The sequence below is a fragment of the Monocercomonoides exilis genome (assembly GCF_001643675.1).
Source record: "Monocercomonoides exilis strain PA203 chromosome Unknown scaffold68-255432, whole genome shotgun sequence".
Lineage (NCBI taxonomy): Eukaryota > Preaxostyla > Oxymonadida > Polymastigidae > Monocercomonoides > Monocercomonoides exilis.
Window position 1 is genome coordinate 146,400 of NW_027150613.1, and position 21,341 is coordinate 167,740.

A 21,341-nucleotide genomic window follows, 5' to 3' on the forward strand; every position below is an offset into this window, starting at 1 on the left:
TATAAGCAAAATGAAAAGCCTATTTTATATTATTAATCGCATGTATTTTTATTGCAGTAATTTTTTCTTCGTTGATCTAATACCATAACATTGGACTTTAAACATGACCGAGGTTTCTTGTCTATTTTTGTGAGTTTATTGACATATGTCATATTAATGATATTTATTTAATATGTACCGGTTCTTTCTTTGTGCATTTTAAATGATTTGCTCTTTAGAATATCGTCCCAACTCGAATGGTGCTTCAAGCACAACAAGCCAAGATGGTTGCAGCTAAGAGAGGCCATGAGCTGCTAAAGAAAAAATCTGATGCACTGAGTGTAAAGTTCAGAGATATTCTTGGCAAGATCTTGGATGTATGTGCATAATAGAACTTGTGATTTAAATATATTTTAAATTATATTTTTAACTTTCTTAAAAGGCAAAAAATGAACTTGTCACTCTCGTAAATGAAGCCCTTTTTTCCACTTCACATATGAAATACACCACAGGAGATCAAATCAAGTTTGTTTATTGATGTTTCATGTGCTCATGTATTTTATGAATTGTTATTTGACAATAGATATGCTGTTCGAGAAACTGTTTCTTCTACAACGCCAACAAAAGTTACAATGCATATGGAAAATCTTGCTGGTGTCTTGCTTCCTGTATTTGAACTTCAGCAAGAGGGATCCGGAGGTTGAAATGCTTTTTGTATAAATATATATATTTAAATTAATTATTATGAAAATAAATCATGACATTTTCTTTTAAACAGGAACGGAACTTACTGGTCTTGCAAAAGGTGGAAAGCGTGTTCAAGAATGCAAAGATAAGCATATGGCAGTTGTTGAACAAGTCGTGAAACTTGCATCACTTCAGACAGCTTTTTCAGCGTTAGATGAAGTTATAAAGGTGACAAACCGAAGAGTGAATGCATTGGAATATGTTATGATACCACAATTAGAGGAAATTATCCACTACATCGACAGCGAAATGAGCGAAATGGAAAGAGAGGAATTCTTCAGGCTGAAGATGGTGCAAAAAGGAAAGAAGAAGAAAGCTGATGAACAGGAAAGGGAGCAAAAGCAAAAAGAAGAGGAACTTCTTGCAGCTGGAATATCAGTAACTTCTTCTTCGTCTTCATCTTCGTCAGAAGGAGCAGAGAGCTTGTTAACAAAAGACGAAGACGATGATATTGTGGTGTAAGGTTATTTGGAGTGAAATGGAAGTGGGGTGGCCAAGTTTTTTTGCTGAGGTTTATACGAGAGTGAACGAGAAGACTAAATAAGAAAGTGAGGGAAATTGTCAATAATTCAAGGAGTGTGAGATGAATGCGGAAGAGGGCGTCGATTTCTATTTGCTTCTCGTTATTATTCTTTATTAAACTTTTATGCATTTACAAGGCCAGCAAAAGGTGTAACTATCGAATATTTCTCTCTAAACTAAAAGTTTCTGATTAATCTTTGCACTATTCTTTTCGTATATATTTCTATTTCATTCAAAACTTGTCTTTTATCAAATGCTTCGAATTTTTCCTTCATTTCTATATTCACAAATATCCACACAATTCTTGATTAATACAATTCAATAAAATATTTTCTGGTTCCAAAGATTTAAAAATTGTATTTTATAACGTCGGAATTTTCCATTTGAAAATAAATAACAAATATTTCTTCCAAATTTTTTTGTGAAAATTTCAAACAGTATCGAAAATAATTAAAAATTCAAATTTTCTTTCTGTTAGAAAATATTCATTTTTTATTCTTTTTATCTGTGAATCTATTTATTATTTTTTATGTCAGTGTGTTTGTGTCTGTCGAAACTTTGGAAAAAAAAACGATAAATAAAAAGAAACAAGGATTGAATGTTTTTACTTTTTTTTTTTTTTTTTTTTTTTTTTTTTTTTTTTTTTTTTTTTTTGGAGAAATCTGACGGATTCGCATCAAATATTATCTAAATCAATTGTTGTTTTGTCATTCTGTGCATTAGCAATTGGTTCATATTTTATAAGTAAGTATTTTTATTGGCACCAGTTTTTTTATTGGCACCAAAAATTATTTTCATGATCTTCATTTCATTAAAGCTCATAAATCTGTTTCATAACTTAAGAACAATAAACAAATAAAAATTAAGCTGTACGTCAAATATTTTTTTAAAAAACTTTCTCAGAAAAACGATCTAATAATTTTTAACTTTTATTTTTCGATCAACGTTTTGCTCGTATTTTGTTGACTGATTGCGGTTGCGAGTTTTTATCACTGTATTCACAAAAACAACTGTATTTTCCGTATTTGTTACTTATTCGTTTTTTTTTTTTTTGAATCATTTATTTAAGTGCATTTTTGCATTTCACCACTTTTGATTAAACATGCAAAATCAAGTGAATGCGTATGTTTTGTAAAAAAAAGGTCAAAAGATATCGTTAAAATTATCTTTTTTTGTATATTATGCATGTTTTGAAAATAAACTTTTATTCAAAATTAAAAAGAAATCTAAGAATCATATTTTTCTTAAAGAATTGCATTTATGGCATGATCCGATTATATCGGCACAACCAAAAATGATTTTAATCATTATATTTTGATTTGTTAAATATTATTACAAAAGAATATGCAAATAAAAATCCTAGGAATTTATTTATTTGAATGAACTTTTGAAGAAAAATATATTCACCCATAATAATTTTAGAAAATTATTTGTATTAAGGGTTCGTATTTTTTTTGATCTCATGGCACGTGAACGAGACCTTCATGATGAGGAAACCATTTCTTCGCTGAACAAACTCTTCTACGACGAAACAAGCACATGGGAATGGTTCAAAAGAGAAATAATATCCATGAACCTCCCGATGTGTAGAATTCATAGATGCTATCAACGAATATATCATGATAAGAATTATCACTATTACGCTTGTCCAAAATGCGAGATCAAGAAAAGCATTCTTTCAGGAACATCTTTAAGCAGAATAAAGATTGGACTAGGCGTTACTCTTCTGATTTGTTTATATTACTGGCTAGGGATTCAAAACAAAACAATTTCTTTGCTTATTTCTGTTGATAAGGACACAGTCGGATACTGGGGAAGTGTGATTCGGTGCGCTTGCTCATAAATGTGGAACGAAAGACAGCAAGCAATTGGAGGCGAGGGAACAACAGTTGAAATTGATGAAGCAATTTGGCGAAAACGGAAGTACAGGAGAGGAAGAAAGAAAAAGCAAGTGTGGATTTTCGGAGGGGTGGAAAGATTAGAGGGTGGTGGAGCGGGGAAACTGTTTATGGTCGTCGTGCCAATCAGAAAAAAGGAAACTTTGATGCCAATTATCCAGAAACACATAAAAGCTGGAACATTAATTATTTCCGATGAATGGCGTGCTTATTCTTCACAAGAAACAGTTGGATATAAGCATCAAACTGTGTGCCACAAAAGACGTTTCAGAGACCCAGAAACTGGTTCGTATACAAATACAATTGAAGGGTTATGGCAACATTTGCGATGCACTTTCCCTCGATTTGGAACAAGGATCAGACTTATGCATGACTATCTTTCACTGTTTTTGGTGAAATCAACATTTAATTTTACGTTCATTCAATCAATAAAATATCTGTGTTTTGAAAAGGAAATTGAACTTGTTCAAATGGAAGAAGAAGCAGAAGAAGAAATCATTGATGAAGACGAGGAGATTCCAGATATGGATGATGTTGTCAATGAAGATAGCGATGTTGAGTCTGATGAAGATTTCGGAGCAGGAGATGGAGCTAGTGCCTCTGAATATGAGCCTTAAATATTATTCTAATTTGAATAATATCATTTTAAAATGTTTTTATATATTTTCGAAGCTTTTTAAAAACAAATCAGTCACTTTTTTAATGAAAATTCGAAAATATTTATTTTTGATCAAAAAAGTTTTTTAACATTATTTTCTCCAAAAACACGTTTCCGCAATTTATCATACTCATATTACTTATGTACAGCATGTATTATTATTATCAGTAAAGTTTCAGAGAAATCTGGGCATACCGATATATTCGGATAATGCCGCATTTATCTAAGTAATGACAAATTGGAAGTTATCCAATATCAATAATTTGTTTTCAAAAAAACTTACTATATATAATACACTTCATGTCAATCGAAAAAACATACACATTAACTTGATTTTGCATGTTTTAACAAAAATGGTGAAATGCAAAAATGCACTTAAATAAATGATTCAAAAAAAAAAAACGAATAAGTAACAAATACGGAAAATACAGTTGTTTTTGTGAATACAGTGATAAAAACTCGCAACCGCAATCAGTCAACAAAATACGAGCAAAACGTTGATCGAAAAATAAAAGTTAAAAATTATTAGATCGTTTTTCTGAGAAAGTTTTTTAAAAAAATATTTGACGTACAGCTTAATTTTTATTTGTTTATTGTTCTTAAGTTATGAAACAGATTTATGAGCTTTAATGAAATGAAGATCATGAAAATAATTTTTGGTGCCAATAAAAAAACTGGTGCCAATAAAAATACTCACCTACTAATATTTCATTAATTTTTCACTGCATTGAATCGAAGAATAAATCACTGACAATACCAATAAATTCTAAAAATAGTGGTTATCTCTGAAGAAAATTCAAAAGTTTGAACCATTCTTTACAAATTTTGAAGTTTTCGAAAATATGTTTATCTACATATGTGATTGTTTTTGAAATCACATTTTTTCATGCAAAATTTTCGGTTTGAAATTTTCCTTTGAATAGCAACAAAAGAACACAGAAAATGGAAAAGTCATGCAAAAGATATTTTTTTTTTATTTGAGCAAAGGCATTTGTTTTCAAAACAGTTGTAAATAATTATGCAATTGAAAAGAAAATATTTTCTCAAAAAAATAAACAATCTTTGAAAAAAAAATATTCCGAAAAAAGTTATGTTTCAAAAATGATAATCAATATATCATTATTCTTATTCGAATAATTGATCCTTTTTTATTCATATTTTTTTGTTCAAAAAGATAATCAGGAATGTTATAATTATTTGCATAAAAAGTCGAACGTTTGAAAATTTTTCCCAATTATTGAATGAATGATTCAGGTCATAAAATAACAAATATTTTAATAACTTTCGAATAACACATACAATATAAACCGGTAATAATCACATCGGTTTTGCACAACTTTTTGTGACTATATCCGATTGTGACAATATTCGATGCTGCTTTGCACAGAAAAAAATAAAAATTAATTTATGAAATAATAAATTTTGTGTCGATTTTTTTTTCATTTTTGGAAATTCTACACAAATACACTTTTTTAACTTGCTTGAACAATTTTGATCATAAACACACATTATTTTGACTTATTTGAGCACATTTTTGAAAAAGCGAAATTTTTTTAATTTTTGATCAAAAAATCGATTTTTCGGCGAAATATTATCTAGGTGACAGTCGAATTAGGTGAAATGCATAACATTAAATTTTATATTTGTTGCTTCTTATGTTTATAAAATTACGATTATTGAACGACTCTCACTCCTTATCGATCAAGTTTATTTAATTGCAAATAAATTTTTATAATGGGTTGGATCAACATGATGAATTGGTTGTTTCCATATCTTTGAATGGAAAACGAAAAACACTTTGCAAGCTCGTATGCGCATATTAATTTTTGATTGTAATTCGTGTTCTGTTTGATATTTTTGGAAAAACATTTTGAACAAAGGAAACAGAAGAAAGGATCATTGTTTTTCTGATTTTGTTGGAGATCTGTATAAATAAAAATCAACAGCAAACAAATCGTTTGTCCATTTTACAAATATTTAAATATACTCCTTTTTAAAATAAATTTATTTGTTATAAACAATTTTGTGCAAAAATAACATTTTCAATCAGAATAGCTGTAGCAATACTAAAAGAAAATAGAAAGTGGAATAAATGAATGCATTGATAGATAAAATAATGAAAGAAGTATTTGGTAAGATTCTTTCAAGAGAATTATCAATATTATTTAATAAAATGATTTTGGAAGTCAAAGTGGCAATGGATAGTATATTACAATTTTTGATAATGATTTTGTAACATATCTCACTTTTTAGCTTTTTGTTTATTGATTTGAAGAATCTCAGTTGTTTTTGAGCAGCATTTTGCGAGAGAAGCAACAGCAGAACAGGAAGAGTTCACAAGATGGATAGATTGGAAGAAGAAAGAAGGGTAAATAAGCAAAGAAGAAAAGAAGGAGATGATAAGGAAGAAAAAAAGAGAGTAAACGAGAAGGAGGAGAAGATAAAGAAATGTCAAATGAAGCAGTGATTGACAAGTCAATATGGAAGGCAGGAGGTGCGGGAACAGACAGCTCAGCCAAACGAAACAGAAACAGAGGAAAAGTCGAAGGCGACCGAAGAATAGCAGAAAAGGCGCTGATGTTGTGTTGCACCAGCTGCTATAAGGAAAGCTTCATTGCTTTGCATTTTTCCATCTTCCAGCGGAACGACAGGTTTTCTTTTTCGCAGGGAAAGCTTTCAAGAAGAAGATGAGGAGGAGGATTGAAAGAGGAGAATTGGAAGAGAAGGAGAAGGGAAATGGAGATGGACAAATTTAGCTGCTTATTCACTATTAATTTTATTTACGATACTAAATATTCTTTTTTGATATTTTGTTTATATATATTATTTTTTCCCTCGATTTTACTGTTTTCATTTAACAAAAATAAAGCGAAGGTAATAAAGTATTTGGTTTCCAAAATGTTTGAAGCCTTAAAGAAAAAATGGAAATGTTGTTTAAGCAATTATCAAATGTTGGTGATGTATTTGTGATTTGTTTCAAACAAAAAAGAATTGGATGCTTGTTTATTTTGTTCTCAACAAAAAACAGTTAATTTTGTTTTTATTGAATTTGAAATATAAAAAAAAATCATTGATTGTTTGATCTTGTTCATTTCTTGAAATAAATCAAAAGTTTATTAACAATAAACAAACTTCTCATAATGACAAACATGAAGCTATTGTTTCAATAATTTTTCATCTCCTACCTTTGTTTCATCGTTTATCTTCTTTTCCTCTTTCTTCAACACAACTTTCAGAAAGAAGAGCACACGAATTGATAATCAGCTCAAAGTGTAATTATAACCAAGCATTGTGTAGCATTCGCAAAAATCAGTTGAAGCTTTTTGCTCTTTTCTTTTAATTTTCTTCCAATCTTTGAAAAAAATGATCTCCAAAATTTTCTTTCATTTAGAATCGTTATAAAATTAATAATATTCTATTTTCATCATTAAGCAATATCCTTTTAACTTATAGAACTCATTTGTACCTCTCAACAATCGTATTTTTATTTTTTAATTCAAAAAGCTTCTTCAAATTGATAATTCTCTTGAAAGAATCTTACCAAATACTTCTTTCATTATTTTATCTATCAATGCATTCATTTATTCCACTTTCTATTTTCTTTTAGTATTGCTACAGCTATTCTGATTGAAAATGTTATTTTTGCACAAAATTGTTTATAACAAATAAATTTATTTTAAAAAGGAGTATATTTAAATATTTGTAAAATGGACAAACGATTTGTTTGCTGTTGATTTTTATTTATACAGATCTCCAACAAAATCAGAAAAACAATGATCCTTTCTTCTGTTTCCTTTGTTCAAAATGTTTTTCCAAAAATATCAAACAGAACACGAATTACAATCAAAAATTAATATGCGCATACGAGCTTGCAAAGTGTTTTTCGTTTTCCATTCAAAGATATGGAAACAACCAATTCATCATGTTGATCCAACCCATTATAAAAATTTATTTGCAATTAAATAAACTTGATCGATAAGGAGTGAGAGTCGTTCAATAATCGTAATTTTATAAACATAAGAAGCAACAAATATAAAATTTAATGTTATGCATTTCACCTAATTCGACTGTCACCTAGATAATATTTCGCCGATTTTTCATTGAAAAAAGTACCAATACTGAAATAAATTGTGATTATATATTTTCCTCCCTGTGATTACATGCGATGGAAAATGAATGAAAAACAAGCAATAAATGTCGGTGCATCGAAAAATGTGACAATAAACGAATGTGATTATATTCGACGTGATTATCTCCGGTTTAGACTGAATTTGTTTCCGTTTCAATAAAATGCATTTCACTTTTTTTGTATAACAATTCAAAAATTCGCAAAATCAATAACAAACTCGAAATATTTATTTGAATAAAAAACTCCCTCATCAATTACAATTAAAAATTTTCATTTGAATATTTTTTTCGAAAAAATGTTCTCATTATTGACAAAAAATGAATTCATAATGAAACCAATCAAATTGAATCTCATCACCATTATTCGAATGTTTTTGGAAGATATTATTATTACAATACGACCTCTATTCATTCCAGTTTTAACACATTTCGATATATGAAAAGTTGCAATTCATGCGTTAAAAGATGAAATTATAAAAGAACCATTAAATGGGGTCAAACTTATTCATTTATGAAAAAAACTCCGATTTGTTCCAAACTTTGACTTGAACTCAATCATTATTATTCTTGCATTCCAATGTCAAAAAAATACAGAAAAATTCTAAAATTGAGAAAAAAAATATGTTTGAAAAGAATGGAATAAAATTCAGAAAAGAAAATATTTCGTCCCAAATGTCTGTATTTTTTTTTTTTGAAAAGTTCTTATTGTTTAATTTTAAAATAAAATAAAAAATTAATATTTCGATCAAATTTCGGTTCTCACTCACGAAACTTTACAAAAATGGAAATAATGACATAACCAAGATTTTATTTTCTTAACAGCAAAATTTGGTGATTGGAAACAAAAATTTGATCGAAAGATGAAATTTTTATTTTTATTTGAAAATTAAACTTAAGAACTTATTCAAAAAATATTAGACAAATAAAATGGCTGATCCTTTTTGAAATCATACTTTCGTTCGAGTTTTGATCAGAATTTTTATCTCAGTGGGATAAAGAAAAAATGAACTTAAACTATTCATGCATATTGTTCATGATGTTGTTATTGCAGAAACATATTTTATTCGAAAATCTCATAGAGAACAAAATTTTGATCAAAACTCGAATAAAAGTGTGTTTTCAAAAAGGAACAGCCATATTTTCATTTCTTTTTCTTTTTCTTTCTTTTGTTTTTTGAATTTGATACATCCTGTCTGGTGCTTCATAGTTCTTTTTCTTTTTTAATTTGAAAAGTTTGTTCAAAAAGATAAGAAAAAATGAAATGAAAGTTGCGAAATAAAAAAATGGTAATGTGTGGAGAAATGCTATTGATGTGCTCAATAATAAAAGAAATATAAAAGCTAACATTTCATTGGGAATTTTTAAAACAAAAATGAAAACAATACAATATTTTGGGAAGAGAGAATGAGGAAATGTTAAACAGTTGTATGAAAGAGCATTGAATACCCGCGTGATAGCAGATGGAACAATAGCCTTTTTAATAAAAAGAAAAAGAAAAATCTGCAAATGCAAATTTCATATTTTAGTTGCAATTCACGATTCAAATTTCTCCCATTGTCCGTCTTCGCCATTGTCTTCTTCAATTCCAGCCATTACAGAATCAATCTCACCGTCTCCAATATCATCTCCTCTTTCCTGGTTCTTTTCTTCTTCGGGTCTTTCTCCATTTTCTCCAATTGATTCGTCACTCAGCATTTCATCTTGTTGCATCTTTTGAGGAATTTGCACTTTTTGAGTGTAAAGAAGAGGATCCGGTGACAAATTGTCCTTTTCTTCTTCACTTCCATCAAAATTTTCGATATTTGCAGATTCTTCTTGCTTCCTAACGTTGTATTCATCTTCTTCTTTGTCCATTTCCGTAAATGACATGTTATTGTCTTCTGTCTTGTCTGAAGTATCATTCAGGTTGTATTCATTCGAAACGTTATCATGTTGAATATTATCACTCAATGGAAATGGCTCCTGTCTGTCTTCGTTATATGCCCTTTGGTCTGATTCTTCAATTCTTTCACTCTCTTCTATTGGTTTATCTTCTTCTTTTCTTTTTTCTTCATCATTCCATCTTTTCCTCATTCTTTCTTCTTCCTCTTCCTCTTGTCTTCTTCTGTTTTCAGTTTCATTTTGATATCTTTTTTCTTTTTCCCTTTCCGATCTTTCCAACGAAGAGGAATTCGAAGAAGGACGAGAGAAACTCTTCTCGTTTCTTTCAAAACTGACATTGCTCCTAACACTTCTCCTGTTATCTCTTCTTTGATCATCCAAATTGTCATCAAACTGCACAGCTGGAGAACTCGAAGAGGAGAAAGGCGATGAATTGCGTGACACGGACATAGACAGATTGTCCTTTTGTGATGTTCTCGGGGCAGATGCGAACGAAGAAATGGGGGCTGTTTTCTCTAATCTTTGAGAAGGAGCAAACGCAGTCGCAGAACCAGTTCGTGTATGTGCTGAATGAATATCACTTTTTGTGCGATTGTTGGATCTCATTTGACGATGCTCATTTTCTGGTGTGTTTCTGCGTCTTTGGCTCGGCTGGTTGTAGCTGCGTTGTTGTGCTCCTTCTCTCTCATCCCCTAAAAAATGCTCGTCTTCATCTTCATTTTGTCTTCCTTCTGGCGAATAATTCGTTCCATAATATCCATCATCACTTCCTCTTCTTCTATCTTCAGAGTATTCTTGCTCTTCGCTTCTCATCGGCATCCTTTCTCTTCTTTCTCTGCGACTGTCTGCGAAACGACTGTCGCGTCTGGGCATTTTCTCTTCTTCTTCATCTTCATATCCATCGAACCTGTCTCTGCTGAATCCACCTCTATTATACCGCTGGTCATTAGCTCCTGCCTCCTCTCGTTCTTCCTCGTATTCTTTTTGTCTCATCTCAACATTATTTGATGGGGTGTTGCTTCTACTAGACGGTTCTGGTTTTGCCTTTTCTTTTTTGCTTTCTTTTTCTTCTTCACTTTTATCATCATCTTTTCCCTTTTCTTTTCTTTTCTTGTCTTTGCCATCAGTTTCGCTATCAGTACTTTCATCATCTGAATCCTTCTTCTTCTTCTTCTTCTTTTTCTTCTTCTCTTTTTTGCTATCACTTGAGTCTTCGTCTTCTTCTCCCAGCTTTTCTTGCTCTGTCTCTTTGATCTTTTTCTTCAGATTCTTCAGCATTTTCTCCATTTTCTTGTTCGTCTCAACCATTTCCAGCAGTTCAGGCGCCTGATCCAATTTGAGAGCCTCCAAACGAGCAGCTTTTCTCTGCAGCCGCTCGTTTTCGTCGTGAAGAACACTGTTTTCGTCAATCAGCGCATTCAGCTCAGCTTTCAGCTCGGCTTCTTCGGCTGTTTCCTGTTGGATCTGTTGCTGAAGTGCATTTGTTTCATCCAGAAGAGATTGAGTGGAGGTTGCTTTTGTTGACAGGAAGGCTTGGATTGCAGCAAGCTGTTTCGAATAGCACAAAATGTTTCAAATGATTTATGAAATGGCACAAGAAAAATCATATTTAAAAATATATGTGAAAACAGATCGAAAAACGAAAAACAATTGATGCACACCCTTTCATTAATTGATTCTTTTTCAGCCATGGCAACTCCAAGCTGTGCAATTAACCTTCCTCTTTCTTCTTCATTCTCCTTCTTCTTTTTGTCCTCTTCTTCTGCTTTTCTTTGGATTTTCTTTCTTTCTTCTGCCTTTCCATTAAATGAATCTTCAGTCCTTTGCTTCTTTTTCTGTGCCTTTTGATATTCATCTTGCAATGCTTGTACAGTTGGCTGAAGCAGCGAGTGCTCTGTTTGAAGTGCTGAATTCGCTATCTAAAATATGCGCATGATTTTATTACGATACATTTACAACAACACAAAAAAATAGATGTTATAAATTAAAACATGTGAAAAATTGGTACATTAATTGCGATGAAAGAGAATAACACTCATTTGTAATCAAACCAAAGTTTTTGCGAGTGCTTCAGAGCTTCTTTTTATTTGCTCCTCAATTGTTGATACTTCGATCTCTCTTTGTTTGAGTGTCAGCTCATTCTGCCTTGTTTTCGTCTCCAGCCTTCGGATCTCCTCTTCCAGCATTTCCTTCTCGCGGGAAAATTCAGATCTGCTTCCTTCGCATTCGCTAAGCTTCACATTCAAGTCGTAGATAGACGATTCTATCTTGTTTTTCTGTTGAAGCAAAGGTTGAAGCTGAGACTAAAAGGATAAGAAATCAATAAAAATTGTCGTTATATTTTTGAAAACAATGCATTTTAGGTGAAAACAAAATAAAACAAGTCGTTTTCTTCATACATCCTTTTCTTTTAATTGTTTATTGTTATCTTCAATCTCTTTCGATAGATCAGATATTTTTTCGTTCTCCTCATCAATTAATTTCTGCAATTTTTCCAAAGTGGACTTTACAGTTTTCAATTCTTCATCTTTTAAAGCAAGCGTAAATTCAAGACTTGCAATTTCCTGTGCCAATGGCTTTTTTTCTTCTTCACATGCTTCTCTAGCCAAACGTGCAGTTTCCTTTTCTGTTGCAACAATCTGTTCCAAATCTTGCTGAGCTTTTAACAAATTCTCTTTATCGGCTGTTAGCTTGTCAATTTGCTCTTGAAGCCTCTATTTAATGTAAATTTACGAAAAATTATAATCTAATTTTCAAATATTTAAAAAAAGAAATAAAAACTTTTTGCTCTTCTTGAGTATCAAGCTCAAGTTTTTGATAAAGTCTTCGAAGCTCTCTCATCGTTGGATCAACTTCAACATCGTCATCATCACCACTCGTCAAAAAATTACCTCTTCTTTCTGATTGCCCTGAAGCAATCTTTTCTTTCAATAGTTTTGTCTCCATCTCCAATAAATGAATTTGACCTTGCAAATTTGCGATAAACTGTTGCGTTGCTAACTCTTCTTGATTTTTTTCTTGTTGAGGTGTGGCTGACCTTGCTCTAGGAGTTGATGTTAATGTTTGGCCTCTTTTCGCGCTTAAAGGCCGCGAATGAATTGGCCTAAACAACGAAGAACTTTGAGGCGATTTTCTCCCTCGTATCATTCAGATGTAGACCCTTGTTTTATTCCAAAACGAATAGAAACAATTTACAAAAATTTGAATTCCCCATAATTAGAGAGCTTTTATTTTTGATTTTATTTTAAAAAATGGAGTTATCTGGGGTTCAGTTGGATGAATGGGAAAGATTTTTTCAAGAAATAAACATACTATTACCTCAGTTACGAGCACGAAGTTTAAAATCTTCAGTTATTTGGTATCATTTTTATTATTGATTTTTTGTAATTTTTTTCATATTTGCTTCATAATCGCATTAATTTTGACGACAAGGGCATCACACATCCTTATAAATGTATCTCCAAAAATTCGAAGCGAAATGAAAATGATGCAACCAATTGTCACAGAATTGAATCCTTCTCACGAATTTAGTCTTGCAAACCTGTATTTTGAATCTGGCGAATACACACAATGCTTTTCACTTCTAGAACAACAAAAAAAACTTGTTGGGCTTCCAAGAGAAATGCAATTTTTGAGATTATATTCTTTATTTTTCGTTTGCTTTGTTTTTTTATGTGAATTGATGTTAAAACCAAGATAATTTTCAGATAGGAGAAAGGGAAAAGTATGCAGAATTTGCTTTAAGAAAAAGCACTGGCTTGGCCCAAAAAGATGAAATGATTAACAAAAGACTTTCTCAAGTTCTTTCGGAAATAGAAGCAATTGAATCATACGAAGATGATGCATTTTTAATATTCTTGTTTGTGAGCACTTAAAAATGAATGACAATTTTCATTCTTAAATTTATATGCGCTCTTTTAGAAAAGCAAAAGTCCTCAAGGCGAGCAATCGTTTGACTGAGTGCATTCTGAATTATGCGAAGGTAATAAAAAGAATGCCCTGCTTTTGGGAGCCCTGGCGAGACCTTCTTTCACTTAGCGACTACCTTCACACATACTCTTTTAAGTATGTTGCAACACCTGATGGAAGGGCACGCACGTCTGTACCAAGTTTTTACAGTCTTATTACACATGTTGACCCTTCTGCATCGCCTATTGAAACGTTCAACAAAAACATGCTTTTTATGAAATTACCGCTATCACATCCATGCGGCCTTCTGTTTTTGTCTCACTTGGCTGTCTTATCATCATCTCAACCACTTTTATACACACTTCCACCCAATTCATCTGCATCCACTTCGGCATCTTCATCTTCTTCATCATCTTCTTCAAAAGCACCAACACAATCACCTCTTTCAACACTTATTCCGATCGGTTTTGTACAACATCCCACTTCACAACCTACATTTTCACTTACACTTTCTGCACTTCGCCAATGCTATGCTGTTCTTCCCACATGCCCTGCCATCATTTCACTGATTATTCAACTCCATGCAGCTCACTCAAATCACAAACAAGTTCTTAAATGGGCAAAGCATCTTAGAGAGCTCCATCCAGGGGTCATTAACAGCGCAGATGTCATATCCGATGCGCTGTTTGTGTATGGAGACAGCAACGGGCTCAGTGCTCTGGCGTCTGAGCTGTCTGTCGACCATATGTTTCATCCCTTCACTCACTATGTGCTTGGCAATCTTCACTCACTTTGCGATCGGCCAGTTGAAGCTGTTGGGGAATTTCAGCTGGCTATCGAAAGTGTGGGATTTGGAGGAGCGACGATTTTGGGCACAGAGCAACTGAAGAGGTTGAAGGAAAAACTTGAGGCCTCCAAACCTCCACAAGCTTCTATTTCAGAATCGTCTTCATCATCGACATCATCATCATCATCATCATCTTCTTCTTCTTCTCCTTCTCCTTCTTCATTATTCACTTCTTCACCTCCTTCTTTTGCTAATGTAACTTTCCCACTTCCATCGCCTGTAGCAGTCATTCAACAGAAGCGAGCTGCGGCAGCAATACCAACTTACATTTCAAATTCTCCTTCCTCCTTCATTTCCTTACTCAACATCTCAGGGATGCCCACAACCTGCCTCTCGTCAATGCTTCCCAGCAATTTTCATGCATTTTTCGACATGTACCCTTTCGGCACATCTGTTTTTGCTTCTTCCTGTCTTGTTCTGATGGGACACGAGCTGATCCAACTGGGACGAGCAGCTGAGGCGCTGGTTGCATACAGAATGGCTACGCAGATGTGGAAGTCGGATTATCGCTCGTGGTTCGGGCTGGGACAGGCACAGGAGCTTTTGGATATGGAAGAAGAATCAGAGGCATATTACGCAAGGGCGTGCCAACTGAAGTATGCATTTTGGATATTCAAATTTCATTTTTCTTTAAAATTGAATAAATTTGTGTCGATTTTTCATTTGATGGACACAACTCTCATATTATTTTTTGATTATTCCATTCTGTTAAATGAAATTACACTGAATGCATTTCGAATGCTTTCAGACCAGAAGATCCGAGAATGTGGATGGCATTAGGGATCTGTCAAGAAAAGCGAAAGCGCATAAGTGCGGCTCTCACATCTTACAAAAAGGCAGAAAAGATGTTATCGTTTGACTTTGCTTGAACGAATTTTTATTTATTTATTTATTTAAATATTCAAACAGCACGCCTTCAGTGAAGCTTCCTGGAGAATTCTTCATCAAAGATGTCAAAGAACAGGACCCCATGCACCCAACACTCCCAATGTTTTCATCCACACTTTTGGCAACAGCCTTGCTTCCACTTCCATCCTCTTCTTCCTCTCCTTTCGAGTTTCCATTCACTTCATCTTTCATTTCACCATTCACAGTTTCATTGTTAGCTGAACAACAAGACACAACACCGACATCCGCAACTGATCCAAGTCAGCCTCCGCTTGTTGATTACAACGTTCTGTTGAGAAGAATGGTTAGACTGTTTCATTTGCTTGGCAATGAAAAAGAAGAAGCACATTGCCATGCAAAACTGATGATGGGGAAAACAAAAGTTTGTAACAGCACTTCTCAAAATTTTCGATTTTAAAAAATGATATTTTGAAAATAATCATTTTCTTTTTCTGACTTTTGCTGCTTTCTATTTTCTATCTCTTGCTTATCAAACATATAGCCAACAAATGATGAAGAAGCAGGCTCTTTCTTCTTTTTGGCTTTGTACTTTTTGAAGAAGAAGAAATTTGACGAAGCAGAGTCTCTTTTTTCCGCTATAATTGGGAGCAAAACATCGGTTTGACATTCCTTTGAATATATTTTTGAACATTTGTCATCATCTGGAATTTATCTACATTAAATTTTCTTATTTCAAAATGTTATCAATTTTTTTTATTAATTTGACTTATTGTTTTTTCAACAAAGTTCGATGATCGTGCTCAAGATATGCTTCGACATGCTCGCTCAGTGCGCAACACTCCATTTTTAAAACACAAGACATTGAAGTGATTTCTAAGTTGAAATTGATTATCTTTAATTCAACAATTATTTTTTGTTTTTTGTTTATTTGTTTGCTTTTTACTTTTGAAAATGAAAAAAATAAAAATTGAATTTTTAAAAATGCATCAATTACTTTTCTTTAAAACTACGTTGAATTTACAAGATTTTTTTTAAAAACAAAAATTCATCGTTTGCTATTGCTCATTTGGATTTGCATAAACTATTTATTCAGTTTATTTTTTCAATAAAATATCATCAAATATCCGTCAACGAACTTCTTTCTAAATTATTTTGAAAGTGTTGAAAAAGTAATTTATGTGAGAATAAAATGAAAGCAAGAAGTTTGTTTTGCTTATGCTGTTGACAAATTTCAAAAACTTGAAAAGTGAAAATTTAAGGCTTAACCAAAAAAAAAAAAAAAAAATTAATCATTTAAACTACTTCTCCGCATTTGCTAACAATAACAGGCACTCTGGGCCTGTGATATCTAGTTGGAACTTTCTCTATTTCCTTCAAAATTTCGATTCCTTTCAAAACATGTCCAAAAACAACATGCCTGTCCTTGAGCCAAGGAGTTGGTCCAAGAGTGATAAAAAATTGTGAGCCATTTGCATCATTACCTTTTGAAAAGAACAAGAAAAGAAAAGAGTTTTTAGAAATATAAAGAGATTCTCTTTTATTCACTATCTAACCTGCATTCATCATTGCAATTGTTCCAATTCCTGAATATGGAATACTTCTGTTTTCATCAATAAAATGAAGACCATAGATGCTTTTCCCACCAAATCCATTCCCTTCCGTGATATCTCCACCCTGCAAAAACAGTCCAGGAACAATTCTATGAATTGGACTTCCATTGTAGCCATAACCGAATGTATGGTTGCATAAAGCAACAAAATTTTTTACAGTTCTTGGGACAGCTTCTCCAAATAGACCAATTTCAATCCTTCCTATTAAATCAAACATCTTTATCTTTTTTAAATACTCAAAACAAATGAAACCTATTTTTTTCAAATCCATCTCAATATCAAAAAAGACTTTTTGAGTAATCTTATTACCATAGCTCTGGTCATCTTCACAGATAAAATATTTTACAATTACAGCAAAGAGAAGATGAAAACGGAACATTTATGAAAAATCATTCCCATAACAAAATGAGAATAAAACGAAAAATGCTCAACAAATATAAAGTTTGTGCCAAATATATAACTCAATCCAACATAATAAATAAATGAAACGAAAAATATTTCGTTTCCTTTAATCTGCATCATCTTCCCCTGTGCAAAATATTTAATAAAATGATTTTCACTGCAAACAAAAATGAAAAAAATTGTACAAACATGATTCTTCAACAACTTCTCGAACTTTTCTGTCATATTCTCTTTTATTTGATGAAAAGAGTCTGGCTGCTTCAGAGTTAGCAGGAGAAGCTGGATTAGGATCGGTCAGCAAAGACTGAAAACATTTAAAAAACAATATTTATGATTGAAAAACAAAAACTACGTCAAAGAAAAGAAAATTTACAACATACTTGAATGGATGTCAAAATTGCTGTTACATCATAAATTGGGCTCCATTGCTTTTGAAGAATATCTAAGCAAATACTTCCATCCGTATAAACTGTTTATGAAATATAAAAACAATAAATAATATACAGTTATGTTATCAAATAAGATTAAACGTTGTAACTTTTTCAAACCATTCGGATGAAATATTTTTGTGACAAATTTCACTAATGGTGGTTTGTTTGGATACTCATCAGTGAACTGCATTGTTAACTTGAAAGTTCCACCTTCCCAAGGGGTGTCATCTGGGCTATAATTTTTTAAAAAACAAAATTTTGAACTCACAAATTAAGTTTGAAAAATTCATTCAAACCCAAAAATAATCGCGTTCCAAAACATCATATCATCTTCTTTTGGAGAACCAGTTATTCCAGCTGGAGGGCTCTGCGTGAGATTTTTCAAATCTCTCATCAAACGCCTTTGTGCAGCTGATGACATTTCAATAAAAAGTCATAATGGTATATTTAATCTGAATGTTATTTCGTCTTTCATTTCAAAATTCAGATAATGAAATGCTTTTGTGATTGTTCTTTATGCATCAATGAAAAATTGAGATTAACATTGACAGAGTTATTCGAATATTTGATCTGAATGGAATAGAATTTTTCAGAAAAATTTTGTGAATTTACAAGAAAAAAGTGAAAGAAATTCTTTTACTAAACACAGTTAATGATTTAACTGATTGTATGCTTTTTCAAATACAGAGCGTTTCGAGTGGAAAGCGAAGCCTTTGCGTTGAAAGCGAAAGGTCGAATGATAATTTTGATTTAAATGTGTGTATAAAAAACCACTGCAGTATCTCAGAATATATCTTTGTACAACTAATTTTAGGATAGAGCACCTACTAATTCTTTGTCATTTGCTTCATCAGCACCTTTTTCTATCCGTTCGACTGTTCATGATTCTTCAAAAGATGAAAATATGTTATTTTACCCTAGAACACAAAAGAGAGTGTTTGATCAATTTTTTGCTAATCATTGTTCGAATGAAGATGCAGGACTCACACAAACAAAAACTTCTTCAAATGAAAAAGAATTCACTAAAAAATTTGCATTTCCGATTCAAAAGGACAAATGCTTTCAAGCAAAATTTCAACGAAATCAAGGAATGCATAACGACAATCACTCAAACGGTCGACAAGATTTTGAAAAACAGTCGAACTCTTTCGAAGATAAGTCCAACACAACATGCAAATCTGATTTATCAAAAGTTATTCTATCAAAAAAGAACTATATAAAACCAACCGAACTATATACCCCATTCCATTTGCTATTGGAAATACAGCAGCTGTATTTTTCCAACAAAGAAAATACAAACAGTTCCCAGGAAAAACCAAAAGCGACAATAAAAGGAGATGAATCACTTCAACTGACTGAGCAAGATTTTCATCAAATTTCCGGCAAACCTTTTGAAGACAAAATATTTGTTTCAGATGAACTCACGCAAACTGATCCGCTGATTGAGGGCAGCATAAAGAAATGGGGCATTGGAAACATTCAAAAGCAGAAGCTGTTGAATGACATGGATGTGGTTGTGAATGGGAAGAAGCAATCGAACATAATTGAAATGAAACGGTGCTCGATGATGAAGAAGTGGGAGGATGAAGACAAGAAGCTCATGTTAAAAAGATCGTGTGGAGATGAGATTTGTGAAGAATGGAATGAAAAAGAGAAAGAAAAAGAGAAAGAAAAAGAGAAAGAAAAAGAGAAAGTTGAAGGATGTGATAGCGAATTCTTTGAAACAAAAGGCGAAAGCACGAAGATGTCAACCAAGCGACATGAGCTTATTGCAAAGCAGATAAAAGAAGCAAAAAGATTTTGGAAGATTTTTGGGATTTGGGTGAGGAAGAGTTGGATTAAAGATGATGCAGAAGCAGCAATGTGGGAAGAGGCAGAAAGGAAGATGAAGAAGAAGAAAGAGGAAGCAGGTGAAGAAGCAAGTGAAGAAGCAGATGAAGGAGAAGGAAAAGAAGCTAGTCAATTTGGAGGAGGGGACGAGCTATTAACATTGGAGGAACTGAAATATAAGATATCGTTGTTGAAGGAAGAAGGAGGAGATGAATGCAAAGCAGAAGAAGAAATAAAAGCACTGCAATTGAAGGCAGCGATGATAGAGAAGATGAAAGAGAAGCAGGAGAAGAGGAATCAGATGAGTGCGTTTGAGTATTATTGGCTGAAGTCGCAGAAGGAAGCGAGGAGACAGCTGAAAGAAAGAGAAAGAGCAGAAGAAAAGAAAAGGAACTTTGAATTCAAAACAGCAAAAAAGTTCAGTCAACTCTTAGAAAAGTCTGATTTTGAATGTATCGAACAACAAACACAAAAAGAAGGGGAAGAAAGAGAAGAAGAAAGAGAGAAGGATGTTTATTCGAGACAAAACAAGAAGCAAAATGAATTATGTTTTAGTGCAACTTGTTCAAATGAAACTACAGCTGAATTAAAATCCTCAATGCATCCATCATTTTTAACACAACCAGCTTCTTCTTTTGCTTTTCTTGTTCCAGTTCATTCATGTTCTCAGCCAACACAAACATTATCAGCTTCTGTCAATGCACGAATGGTACCTGCTGCTTATATGCAACCTTCACCTTTACGTCAAAATGAAACATCGATTAATTGTATTAATAAGTCAAAACACGCATTTTTACCTACAACACGTAGAGTCTCTCTGCTTCAGAATTGGAATCAGCCATTCAGTTGCACTCAGATACAAGAGGTACAGCAGGCACAACCACGTATTCAACAGTGTGTTAATTCTTCATTGAAATACAGTTCAAATGCAATGCCATTTGCATCATATAATCCTATGAAATGTTGTGATACCTCTTTCATGCAGAAATTATCTGTTCTCAATAAACATGCAGCATCTTCAGTTCTTTCTGCTGTTTTTCCTTCTTCCATTGAATTCGAGTCCCCCATTTTTGCTCTTTTGCCTGCCTCTTCTGTGTCTGTGCCGCTCAGCAGGCAGCACATTGTGCTTGATTCTGAGGAATGGCTGAGCAGATTCACAGACCCCGACTTTAGCTCAAAGACAAAGACAAAGCTGATAAGGAGAGGGTTGGATGTGGAAGATTATATCCAGAAAAAAGCACAGTTGCTGAGCAGCGTCAAACAAGAACGAATTGTCATTGCGTCTTTTTTCTTTTTGGCTCCAGTACGCACTCTGCCTTCGTCGTTGCTTTTCCCTTTACGCGATAGCTTATTGAAGAAATCAGAAAGGAAAATGAAATTTCGCAATTTTCTACAGGCTCAAAAAATGAAGCTTACAAAGAAAGGAGAGAATTTAGGGAAACGTTCAAATTCATTTGTAATGCTTTGAGGAAAAGTACAGATATTACCATATAAAGAAAAACCTTTGTTTTATTTCATTTTTTTTTTAACAAATTTAAAAACAAAAGAAATTTAGGTTTCACATAGTGATTGTTATGTTATATCAAATTGACTTTATCCAAATAAATGCGAAAGTCCGTTGTATTCCAATAAGTTTTTTTCTTTTTCATT

The 21,341-nt window shown here is 32.6% G+C and overlaps 7 protein-coding genes across 7 annotated transcripts; 4 read left to right on the top strand and 3 right to left on the bottom strand.

Moving 5' to 3' along the window:
- Positions 1-84: 84 nt before the first annotated feature.
- On the top strand, positions 85-1,613 carry MONOS_3441 (putative V-type proton ATPase subunit D). Its single transcript, XM_067873444.1, has 5 exons — positions 85-112; positions 219-356; positions 422-504; positions 563-678; positions 758-1,613. Exons 1-5 carry the CDS (start codon positions 104-106, stop codon positions 1,186-1,188), a joined length of 777 nt encoding a protein of 258 aa, XP_067718965.1. The 5' UTR covers positions 85-103; the 3' UTR covers positions 1,189-1,613.
- A 1,478-nt stretch (positions 1,614-3,091) lies between these two features.
- MONOS_3442 (putative Uncharacterized transposase-like protein) lies at positions 3,092-3,763 on the top strand (the record flags this gene model as incomplete). The annotated part of the gene is made up of 1 exon (XM_067873445.1): positions 3,092-3,763. One exon carries the CDS (start codon positions 3,092-3,094, stop codon positions 3,761-3,763), a length of 672 nt encoding a protein of 223 aa, XP_067718966.1.
- Positions 3,764-8,953: 5,190 nt separating this feature from the next.
- MONOS_3443 (uncharacterized protein) lies at positions 8,954-12,960 on the bottom strand (the record flags this gene model as incomplete). Its single annotated transcript, XM_067873446.1, has 5 exons — positions 8,954-11,361; positions 11,475-11,732; positions 11,865-12,116; positions 12,213-12,527; positions 12,595-12,960. The coding sequence occupies 5 exons, from the start codon at positions 12,958-12,960 to the stop codon at positions 9,466-9,468; spliced, it is 3,087 nt and encodes a 1,028-aa protein (XP_067718967.1). The 3' UTR covers positions 8,954-9,465.
- Positions 12,961-13,297: 337 nt separating this feature from the next.
- Positions 13,298-16,288, top strand: MONOS_3444 (putative anaphase-promoting complex subunit 8; the record flags this gene model as incomplete). The annotated part of the gene is made up of 7 exons (XM_067873447.1): positions 13,298-13,468; positions 13,521-13,672; positions 13,735-15,165; positions 15,318-15,422; positions 15,479-15,839; positions 15,960-16,076; positions 16,205-16,288. The coding sequence occupies 7 exons, from the start codon at positions 13,298-13,300 to the stop codon at positions 16,286-16,288; spliced, it is 2,421 nt and encodes an 806-aa protein (XP_067718968.1).
- Positions 16,289-16,711: 423 nt separating this feature from the next.
- MONOS_3445 (putative peptidyl-prolyl cis-trans isomerase 5) lies at positions 16,712-17,456 on the bottom strand (the record flags this gene model as incomplete). The annotated part of the gene is made up of 3 exons (XM_067873448.1): positions 17,281-17,456; positions 16,972-17,229; positions 16,712-16,899 (listed from the first exon to the last, which is right to left on the bottom strand). The coding sequence occupies exons 1-3, from the start codon at positions 17,405-17,407 to the stop codon at positions 16,712-16,714; spliced, it is 573 nt and encodes a 190-aa protein (XP_067718969.1). The 5' UTR covers positions 17,408-17,456.
- Positions 17,457-17,536: 80 nt separating this feature from the next.
- On the bottom strand, positions 17,537-18,282 carry MONOS_3446 (putative ubiquitin-conjugating enzyme family; the record flags this gene model as incomplete). Its single annotated transcript, XM_067873449.1, has 5 exons — positions 17,537-17,556; positions 17,620-17,734; positions 17,811-17,899; positions 17,979-18,094; positions 18,158-18,282. 5 exons carry the CDS (start codon positions 18,280-18,282, stop codon positions 17,537-17,539), a joined length of 465 nt encoding a protein of 154 aa, XP_067718970.1.
- Positions 18,283-18,443: 161 nt separating this feature from the next.
- MONOS_3447 (uncharacterized protein) lies at positions 18,444-21,314 on the top strand. The gene is made up of 2 exons (XM_067873450.1): positions 18,444-18,617; positions 18,676-21,314. The coding sequence occupies exons 1-2, from the start codon at positions 18,531-18,533 to the stop codon at positions 21,157-21,159; spliced, it is 2,571 nt and encodes an 856-aa protein (XP_067718971.1). The 5' UTR covers positions 18,444-18,530; the 3' UTR covers positions 21,160-21,314.
- The last annotated feature ends 27 nt before the right edge of the window (positions 21,315-21,341 follow it).